Genomic DNA, 11321 nt, shown 5'->3' on the forward strand with positions numbered 1-11321 from the left:
TTCCATCTCCCTCTTTGGAACAGCTGAGGTTTCCCCAGAGCTTATTCACACATCCACTGCTAAACTGTGACTGGACACGTCAAAGTACCTACTACATCAATAGTCTGCTTTCAGTGGCCAGATAGCAGCACATTTGAGTACTCTGCAGAGTACCAAACTAACCTTACTTAATCAACGTGGCCTTCTGCTCCACTGACGATATCCTACATATCCTGGCATTTGAATTTTAATAAAAGTATAAAGCCATATCCTCATATGTCTTTTTTTTGCTGACTCTGTGGCTCAACCTTCTTCTCAAGACAGTAAAATTTCACCCCCTGCTAGTCTTAAAAGACTAAAAGTCCTACAAACATCAAGTTTCTAAGCAGGGGAAAAAAATTCCTCGTATATTGTTCATGTTGTGACAAATATGAGAAAACTCACAACATCAGAAACCACATATCATAAGAAAGATCTCCTGCTTGACAACAGTAAGTTTTTCAAGTCTGCCTTAGGTACAGTGAAGATTTCTTGAACCACAAAGTATTTCTGCTATTTACGCAACAATAGTGGGATATCAGTGGAAATACAAGTCTATTCAGGGTACCGAGAGTAAGAGCTTGAGGTGGTAACAGACTATTTCTACTGTGAACACTTCTGCAAGAGAAATCTAATGAACAGAAAACAGAAAGAATAAACGGAACTTTCCGAATTATGAGTGAACTGCTCCTGTTCTGAAGGCTTCTGTTCACAAAGAAAACCTGTGAAGTACAAAATATTCAGAAAGGATTATTATTCTGTATATAGTAAATGATGGAGGCTGAAAAAAGTTATAATGAAGATTTTAAATCAAGTGCTTAACAAAATGGCACAACAATACATCGTATAGGAGTCTCTATGCCCCCAAATTTAACTAGTAGAACGTACAAGATGACACTGCCTACATCACAGACTATATATACATCTAAAATAATCCACTATATCTGTGCCAAGAAACTACTTGAAGGATGCAAAGCCAATTTTAACAGACTGTATTTTAAACCTCTTTGCTGGTCCCAGCAACAAAACTCAACAGCAAGCACACACCCCACTCCCTAACACTACAGCATTTACAATATTGTTTAGTACTAGCTACAGTGCCACTCAAACACTTCTAGTTGCTGAACTGGCCAAACATCTGAGGTTAGACCTGATGTTTAGTCATTTAAAGCTCTGAAGCTTTAAATTCACAAGCAAGGGCATAGGCAAGTGAAAAATAACTTCTCTGACAGCCCATGTGCCAATTGGTAATTTGAGAAAGATCTAACAGCCCATGCGCTGAAGATACTCTGAACTCCAAGAGCATAAAACAAAAATCGTTACTGTCTTTAGACCTGCTGTAATAATAGCCTACGCACCAAGAGACTAAACTTGAAGTTTGTCCTCCTCCCCATACACAGCTTTTTACCTTATTTTCTAATATGGTTTTCTGTTATAAGGCTTCCAGAGTCGATTCTTCGAAATAAGGAAAGTAAACTGCTACTTGTTAAACAACACAAAGAGAGAAAATATACCTGCTTTCATGCATAATGTCAAAAGCACTGAAAACAAAAAGCCTTACTGCCAAGCTATTTGCAGAAACCAGAGACAATATGAAATAGCCGAGCTATGAATCCACTGGTATTAATGATGTCTGGGAAATAAATAAAAAAAATATAGAGAAGGGGAAGGCAAACAGGGTAAAAATATAATAGAAACCACAACCTTATATGGTTTGCTGAAACAGCATTTCATGAAAGCTGAGACAATGCAGGCTATCCCAGCTACTTAATATATTGCCGTGTGCATTCCATGGGAATTACTTTGTGCAATATTTTGCAGAAAAGAAGATATACATTAAAATACATTACTTTCATGTCATAAGATCTGCCAAGTGAGACTAAAGCACCCCACAGACTAACACCTACTAGTCTCTAAGAAATCTACCACCTGAAACACCTCATTACAACACTGCATAGCCAGAAAAAAAAGTGCAGTTAATTTAGGACACCCATAGCTTGGAAACTCATGAAAGTGCAAAATGCCCTAAGTGAGAATGTTGGGTCTGTACCAACTTATACTGTGTTTATTCCACCTGGAGTGAAATTTCACTAGTTTGTGAGCCCTTCTAAAATCCTGCTGCCATCCAAAGGAACAATTTGTGATCAAATGTGCTCCAATAGAAAACCAACCCAGACAAAAATAAGTACACACAGGCTTTTTTATAGTATTTCAGCTTGCTAACTCAAATCACTGAGAGATCAATGAGTACAGAATCCAAGAAAGCAGAAGCGCAACACACAGGTGGGGAGAGCTACAGAAGGATGGAACTGCTCCTACTGAGAGCAGTGAAACTTCAAACCAGCCCAGCCACTTCATGAAGTTTGAGAAAACACAACTACCGTTTTTTCCTCTGTATTAACAGAGACATGGCAAAGAATGTTACTGCATTAGAAGTTGCGTTAACAAGTTGCATTAGTATTGTGGACGTGGAATAACTGAAATGGAGTTTTGCAATGTCTTAGAGATTTAGTTGCAAGCTAACAGACACTTTTTTTTTTTAAACAGCAAATATATAGCAAATTTCCAAACAAAAATTTCCCTCAACAGTTTCAGCCTGTCATATAAGCTATGATAATACAGCTGCTTTCAGGAAAAACTTCCTGAAGAAGATCCTGACACAAACCTATGTGAAAAAAAAAAAATCAAATGCTGCAAAACGAAAATATTTACCACCATCCAATAAACTGCTGGACTGAGCTTAAAATGGACAAAACCAGAAAAGCAACTTTCCTCTATATACATGAAAAACAGATGTGCATAGCTAGTAACAGCTGGGAGGACAGTATGGCTGTCTTTACATTTACAGCACCTAACAGGAGTAATAAAACTTTATTTTTAAGTTGTAACAACTTCAGCTGAACAAATTGCCTGCTCCACCAGTTCTGTTGAAACAGACATGACAAAGCAGCACAAGTGAGATACCGTCTAAACTTTCCTGCTAGCTAAATGCACTCCTCAGCTGAAAGAGTCATTTGCTGCCATATACTGGAAAAGTGAAACTGAAGGCTATCACACTCTAACGCCGGCTACATACAGTCAGACACTACACTGAGATTTTAAATCCTAGATAAAGGATCCATGTGACCAGGAGCCCAGCATTATCAAGTAACACCTTTAGAAACGGAGTCATGGAATAAAAATATTTCTACAATAAAGCCATAGGGACCCAGCTCGGGTCTGTCGGTGGGGGAGGAGGGAGGCAGAGATGGTTGCCAATACCTTTCCTCCTGTGACCTCAAACCAGCCGGACATTTGAATCCTTGTCAAGCTCTACTGTTTCATTCAGGAACACTCGGGCAAGGCTCGGCGGCATGTGAAAACCTTTACATTACCAAATATACCCGACCGACAAGGCTTTCTATCCATGCCGGGGCAGGCACCCGCGCACCACCGGCGCGCAGGCCAGGGGAAAGGCCAGTGACGCCTCCGAGCCCCGCAGGGACAAGCGGCCACGTAGCCGGGACAAGCCTCGTCCCTCCGGCTCGGCCCCAGAGCCTGCTCAGCAGAGGCCGGCCCCGGGGCTGCCCGCCTCCGGCGCACAGCGGCCTCTTCCCACACCGGAGCCGGCTCTCCGTGGGACGCGCACCGGGCCGGGCGGGAGGCGCCGCGAGGTGCCGCCGTACCCGCCCCGGGCACGGCCCGAGTCCCACCCGCCGACGGCGACCCTGTTCCCGCACTCCACGCAGAGGGCCCACGGCCACCCGCCACCGCCAAGCCCGCCAGGGGGCGGGGACGGCCCACGTCTGCAGAGCCCCGCGGCCCCGTAAGGAGACCCCGCACCCCCGGGGAGGACAGGCCCCCGCCCGGCCACACGCAGCGGCCCAGCCGCCCCTTCCAGCGGCTCCCGCCAAGCGGGGCGACACCAGCGCCGGACGCGGCGGGGACACCCCGAGGGGAGACACCGGCAGCCATCGCCGCCCGGGCCCAGCCCGCCCCCCCGTTACCTTGCCGCTCGGAGGCGCCGCCATGTTGCCTACGAGTGTTTATGATGACGTTGCGCTCTTCACGTGCTTCCCCCGCCGCTCCACAACAACACCCGTCAGCCCCTCGGCGGGGCGGGGCGGGGCGGGGCGGCGCAGGCGCACTCGCGCACGCGCCCGCGCACGCACCCACCCGCCCGAGGCGCGGCGGACGGCGACGCGCGTGAACGGCCGGGCCCAGCTGGGGGGCGGGGCCCCAGTCACGGGGGGCGGGGCCAAGAGGGAAAGCACCGCCCCCCGGCGCGCGGCGGCCTGCGCGAGCGGTGGCGGCCTCTTTACCTCAGGGGGGCGCCGGCAGGAAAGAGGAGAAAATGGCGGGTTTATTCCTTTTTCTTTTTTTCCTAAAAACTGCGCTCTTTTTCCTTGATCTTTTTGCTCGTTTTGAATCCCCCGCACGCAGGTACCTGCGGTGCCCAGCCGCGGAGAAGCGGCTGGCCCCCTGAGGCGGGCGGGCAGGCAGGCCCCGCGGCCCGGCCCTGGCTAGGCCCTGGCTGGGCGTCGCGCTGCCCGTGACAACCCCGGGCAGGTTTCAGAGGGAGAGTTGTGGGTGCAAAGAAGCAGCGAAAGAAAAGGCAGCAGCGGAACGTGTAACCAGCGGGGGCAGCCAGCGCGCCGGCACCGGGAACGGGCCTCCACAGTGGTGGGAATGGTAGTGACCCAGCTAGATCGTATGCTAGTAAGGAGAAAAGAGGGTTTTATTTTGGCGTTGTTTTGTTTTTCCTCAGCCTTAAAGCTTTTTCTGAGCCACCTGAGATTGCCGTCACAATTTGAGGACTGTTGAGCAAACGTAGCGTCCTCTCTAGTTATTTCCTTTTTCTTCCCACAGTTACACGGTGTAAATATAAAGGAAATACTGGCCCTTAGGCACCACTAACCTGCCCTAATATCCATGGACCAGATTTTTACTGTTAGTGAAAAATGCACCACTTTCAAGTTGAGATTCCTTTGGCTTCCGACACATAACATATTTATACTCATCACGGGATAAAGCCAAATGTTAATTACAATCTTATCAATGTTAGCAAATGTTCAGCATCTGCGTATGGGCAGATCTATAAACTCTGAAAGAATTCTGCAGATGTCAACAGGTTTTGACTGGCCTTCTTAACTGGAAAAGCATATAATGCATGGTATTGCTTAAACAGAAAAAAAATCAGGTTTCACCTAATGCCTGCAACATTTAATCCCACTGAGATGATTTTTAAGCCATTTGTTATATTCCAACACCTTATCATAAAATACTTTGAGCAAATACTATATGCCCCAAATACTGCTTACTTGAAACAGATGAATGAGATGCTCACAGGGAAGCGATTTGCTACTCTGAAGGAGCGACAGATGTTTAGTCTTTTTTGTCCCTGTCATAAAATGTCATCATAATTTGCTTTTGACTTCTCAAAAATTCATTTGGCTAGATTAACATCCATACTGTACTTTTTACTGTGAAAAACCAGATTTGCTATTCCCAAGACAAATACTGATTTGCTTCAAACTTGGGAGAGCCTGTTGTGACTCTGTATATAAATGTGCATAAGGATGAGAAAACTGCAGTCAGAACACACGTTATTGTAGTCATATCTGGGTCTGGAAAACTGTATGGGCGTAGCAGAAATGGACATCAAGGTGGTCCCTTTCTTTGTATTTAGTAAGAATACAATTGAGCGTTAAGGTGAATACAAGGAAGAAGGCTGCACATTAAAAATGCATTACTATAAATGAATTGCTTTGAGAGGTGAAATTATCATTTGCCGTCTTCCACACATGCACTTGGTTTCATCTCGTTTGGTATCCCAGGTGTTCGTTTTCATCCTTTCCTTTATGCTTTCCTTTATTTCTTTCTCCTTGCAATATAATCAAACATTAGTTACACACCCCGGTGTAATCCCATTCCTCTCTCCACTACCTTTTCATCTCTCAGCTCCCTGAAGTCTGCAGTGAACACTGGGGACTTCCTTCACTTAGCTCCATTGCATACTCTCATTCTGCCACTACGCTGAGAGTGCTTTGTCAAGGTTTCTTTCAAATTTTGTTTCCTAGGAGAAGCTCAGAATTCAGATTCACGTTTCAGCTTCCTTAGCCTTTATCACAATCTACAACAGACTCCTTGAAGTCTGCTCTCTTCGCTAGCATGACTGCCTTCTTCTGGTTCTCCTGTCTCTTGGACTTGATCGTTAGCGTATTCAATGAGAGACTCCCTCTCTTTGTAGGTAATTGTGTCAACAAATATATATTTATCTCATGACTCACTGTTTTATTTCTACTGCAGCCATTAATCCTGATCCAAATTAAAATCTTGTCATCTGCAGGCAGCTAACGGACAAGATGGTTTTATCCTCCTCCAGACTCTCTTGGCACCCATCTCTCTCTCTTCAATATCAATACCCATCTGTCTCCAAGGCCTACAGCTTGATTGATGCCTTTGTCTTAGATATCTCTTGGGATTCTTGCTTTCACGTAACTAGTTCTCTTGCAGACTTTTTTGTGTACAGCAGCTCCAAAGCATAGCCTTTCCTGTCTAAACACACAGCTTCGTGTTGTTTTTTTTCTTGTAACATTCTATTTTCATCTGTTTGGACTCCTCCAGAATGCTTTTGCAAAGGTCATTCATCCAGCCCATATCGCTTTAACCCTCTCATCTAGCTCCTCCTGTCCATCTGCCAAGTCTCACCCTTCCATAGGGCCCAACATAAAATGCCCTTCCTCATTTTGAGGAAGATTATCTCCTGCTCTCACTCACTGCAAAAAGGCCACCTTCCATATCAGGTCAACTCAGTGCTAGACTCTGCCTATTATTTGTAAAATTTTCACACAAGAAGTTGTATGGATGGCTTGTTCCTCAAGCTGACCTTCCTTCAGGTCAAAAACTCCCTTAGAAGTGCACCAAGCTGTCTAAATCCTGTCCTCCCTTTTGCTGGAAAATGTACTCCGAAAATTGGTATTGAGTAGATGGTTGATGAACTAAAACCACCTCTCATGGTGCTGACCGCTACATTGTCTCATTGTTTCCTTGTCTATTCTGTCTGCATCCATGTGTTGTTTCTTATCAATTGTTTGATTGTCAGTGGGACTGAATAGAGTCCTTATTTTTCACATGATCATACAATAATTTAGGTGGGAAGGAACTTTGATACGTCATCTGGTCCACCTCGCTATTCAAGGCAGGACTAATTTAGTAGTTGGGTCAGGTTGTTCGGGGTCATTTTTGCCCTTCGCAGACTCAGGAGCACAACTGCAGAGGCACCATGCAATCAGCTGAGAAGCATGATTCTCAGCTGAAGGACTAAAAGAGAGACCAAAACCAATGTGTGGGGGTTGGAGATATGCTTGGTGTGACATGCTTACGCAGAAGATCCTGCTCTGAGCAGGACAAGCGTTTTCCATTTTCTCCCCTGAGGATGGTTGAAAAATCTTGTTTATTCCTGACCCGAATGAGGGTTAATGGCTGCTTTTCAACAAATCTGGTTATTTAAGGGAAACACAGTTCAAGAGACTGCCCTTCAAATCCGCTTATTTACCTGAGTTAGAGACCAAGCTAGAGAATCTAGCAGAGCAGGATCTTGTTCCTTTATGAGATTCTTAAGGTACTATGGCAATACTACTACTACGAGTTTCTTCCTTCGCTGTTTCCGTTGCTAAAAACATGCTAATTAACAGTTAATTACAGTGTATCTGTAAGCTCACTGAATGCTAACCTGTGTTCCTCTGTGCATTTTCCCTTAAACTTCCAGCATTCCCATATTCATTTGTACAGTCATTCAATGAGAATAGAAACATGGAGTGGGAAATGGAGAATACTAAGATGCAGATTCCACATAAGATGTGAGCAGCAAGGAACAGCTACTGTACACCTCTTGTGAGGGAAGAAGGGGTATAACACAGAGGGTTTATGTATCCATACACAAAATCAGAGTTGCCTTGCCAAACATGGAAGTATGACTCAAAATAATGGCAAAAGAGCCCTTCAGAAGAAGGATGGGGGAAAAAGATCACTTAGCGGGGGACAAGCCAACAGAGAAACTCAGAATAAATTTTTGAAACAGGTGTAGCTGTGAAAATATCCAGGAAATTGTGAATTATTTCTAGACTGATTTTCTTAAACATTTTAAACTAGAGAAAAGATTATATAATTTGTTAGGACTGGTTATTGTTGCCAGAGCCGTGCTAAGGTAATCAATGTTTGTACTAGGGAGTTGCAGCTCAAAACCTGACCAAAGTGACAAAACTATCTTCCATTATTCCCTAAGAAAAGCAGCAGCTGGGGCTTTGGAGACTAGACTTGGAAAAAACAAGAGGTATAAGAAGGGTACAATTTTTTTAAAAAATCATTGACCAAGAAAATACTTGAACATCCCTGAAGCTCAATGGAGCTTGAATGCCTATAGAAGCATCATGGGGTTCTAGATAAAGCCTTGAGCAAAAAACACGGAAAACCAATGGCCTGACCAAAACCCTATATTTAAAACAATTCCTGATCTTTGGATCTAGAGTTGTGCCCAGCCCTACCCAACATGCAGTTCAAAAGGAAGAGACTGGAATGAAGAAGAGAAGCTCCTGCAGTTTTCAAACATAGACTTTAAAATGTACACGCAGATGGGGCCATCATTTTGCGATTACACAGGTACACTACAAAAGCAACATATAAGTCATTCTGAAAAACAGCTTTGCAGAGAAACATTGTATGCCAACAAAAGAATGGTTAGAAACATAACATATTCATCTTTATTTAAAGACACGTCAAAGGTTTGATTCACAAGAATTTCCCAAGCAGCACCGTAACAGAGGAAAAGATGGCCTTCAAAGGCTGTGAAACAAGCCCAAAATGAAAAGCTTTCACTCCTGCTGTGCAACCAGAACAGGGAACAGCACAGCATTACCTGAAGGAGCTATCAACTAAGAAAAGAATTAAATGATAAATTCCATTTGTATTACTGCCGGACATCAGTTAATGCTTGCATTTCCAAAGTTAATAAATTTTGTTGGAAAACATCACTGGAATACGCAGTACCAGACTAGTGTGTAAAGTCATTGGAAGAGTGCCATCCCTACAGGGCAAGGGACTAATCTTCAACTTGTGATCTATTTAAAGCGTTAAAATTCAATACATTTATTTCTTATCTGGCCTTAGGACCACCCCAGTCCTTGGGAATCATCCATTACTCCCAAATGCTCCCCACAGCTCCCAAACACAGGTATCAGTCCCACTGAATTGCACCCCCAAGTTTGAAATAAATCCTCGCTAAGCAATAGTTCTCACACAACCACCAGGGTTCTTTTTGTTTCCTAGAGAAGTCTTGTCTCAGAGGTACCTTAAAGTCAAGCTTGAGACACTTTCAGACTTAGCATTTACTTTCCTTTGGTGGAGAGGTGTTCAATGCAGCTCCCTTCTCCTTCCACCAGACATAGGAAAGGAGTTTCTGCTCTAAGTTTCTTTGGTGAATGATCAACAGGTCTCACAGGACCCTTCCTGGGTCTCCCGTCCTATCACACCGCTCTCAGCATTCCAGTCACTACTTGCCTCGCTGTGAAGAAGGGAGAGCGTTTCAGAGAGCTCAGTCCCACACACCAATTTACTCCATGAGATAGATGACCACCTTCTAGCTAGTTGCCTAATCTACCAGACATCCCTCTTGGGCCTTTCTCCCTTGTTCTTTTGCAAACTATCATTGCATAACAATGAGTATATCGTTATTCAAGATGGAGAGCAAAATGACTCTTCGCTATCAGGCTGCGATATCACAGGATCACAGAAAGGTTGAGGTTGGCAGGGACCTTTATAGAGATCATCTAGTGCAGCCCTCCTGTCCAGAGCAAATCACAGATCAGATTGTAAAGCAGAGCAGATTGCCCAGGGCCTTGTCCAGTTGAATTTTGAGTATCTCCAAGCATAGTGACACCAAACCTCCTCGATCAAGCTGTTTCAGTGTTTGGCCACCCTTGGAGATGAAAAAGATTTTTCTCATGCCTAAGTGGAATTTCAGTTCTATTTCAGTTTGCGTCTATTTTGTCTTGTCCTTTCACTGGACACCACTAAAAAGAGTCCAGCTCTGCCTTCTTTACTCCCTCTCATAATGTATTTTTAAACATTGACAAGGTCTCTGAGCCTTCTCAAGACCAAACAGTTCCAGTTCTGTCAGCCTCTCTTCATATATCAAATGGTCCAGTCTCCTAATTATCTTTGATAGTCCTTCGTGGACCTTGCTCCAGGATGTCCGTGTCTGTTGTACTGGGAAGCCCAGTACTAGACCTAGCACTCCAGAATTCTCTCACTCGGGCTGAGGGGAAGTTTCACCTCCCTCCACCTGCTGGCAATTCTCTTCCTGATGCAGCCCAGGATGCCGTTGGCTTTTGTTGCTGGCTCATAGCCAACTCGTCGTGCACCACAACACTCAGATCCTTCTCTGCAAAGCTGCTTTCCAGCCAGGAGTCCCCAGCCTGTAATGGTGCCTTACGTTATTTCAGTTTACAAACTTGAGTGATCCACACCACCAAATTCCATAGGCTGACACAGTGCTATCAGGATACTCTCTCCCTTCTGTGTAAGCTCATTAAGAAAATAACGGGTCATTCTGCAGCTCCAGGCTAAAGTCTAAGCCTTTGCACGCTACACAGATGGGAATCTAACAAGGAGGGTATCTTCACCTTGGTGGCCCACTCTTCTCTGAGCCATCTGCTCTAATGAGGAATCTTCTGCCACATAAAGATAGTCACAGCACCCCAACCAGCACTGAGTGTGCAGCCAGAAAGCGTTCATGGCTTTCCTCTGGTTTCTGTTGCTGCCACAGCTGCGCGTGTAGCTATTATTGCTATGCCAAGCGCTGCAGCAGCTGCTATTGTTGTTGTTCACACAGCTATTTCAGCAGAGCTCCAAGATCCATTCCTGTATTCAGAAGTGTCAGCTGCTCACATGCTCAACCACATGAAAACCTGGCCTGCACAAGACAAGTGCGGATTCTGTCAGGTCCTTCCATCACAGGCTTAATTTGTACAAACAAAAACCCCACAGCAGAGAAATAAAGAGAAACAGCGCCAAAAATCTCTTTCCCTTTGACCCTCTGCTCACAGGAAATGGATATATTCCAAACCTTGCTTTGACAGATGCAACCCACAGTTTTTCCAGGTCACTCCAGTTTGTCACAGATCACAGACAGTAAATGGGGGGCTGTCCCGGACCTTGGGTGCAGTAGGACACCCAGGAGGAAGCTGCAGACCAGGCTTCTCTTGAATTTCTCATATTCTAAGAGGTACCAGCCCTCAGTGTGAATTATATTATAGACAACAAAG

The 11321-nt window shown here is 44.7% G+C and overlaps 1 protein-coding gene across 1 annotated transcript in view; it reads right to left on the reverse strand.

The window, feature by feature from the left end:
* The window catches only part of TBC1D15 (TBC1 domain family member 15), a 40538-nt gene extending 36390 nt beyond the window's left edge, over positions 1 to 4148 (reverse strand). Inside the window, exon 1 of the mRNA XM_063322933.1 lies at positions 4005 to 4148. Within this exon, the coding sequence (XP_063179003.1) occupies positions 4005 to 4028 (24 nt within the window). The 5' untranslated portion in view covers positions 4029 to 4148. The remainder of the gene's footprint in view (positions 1 to 4004) is intronic.
* Positions 4149 to 11321: the final 7173 nt, after the last annotated feature.

Source organism: Chroicocephalus ridibundus, chromosome 1, assembly GCF_963924245.1.
Source record: "Chroicocephalus ridibundus chromosome 1, bChrRid1.1, whole genome shotgun sequence".
In the NCBI taxonomy this organism is placed as follows: domain Eukaryota; kingdom Metazoa; phylum Chordata; class Aves; order Charadriiformes; family Laridae; genus Chroicocephalus; species Chroicocephalus ridibundus.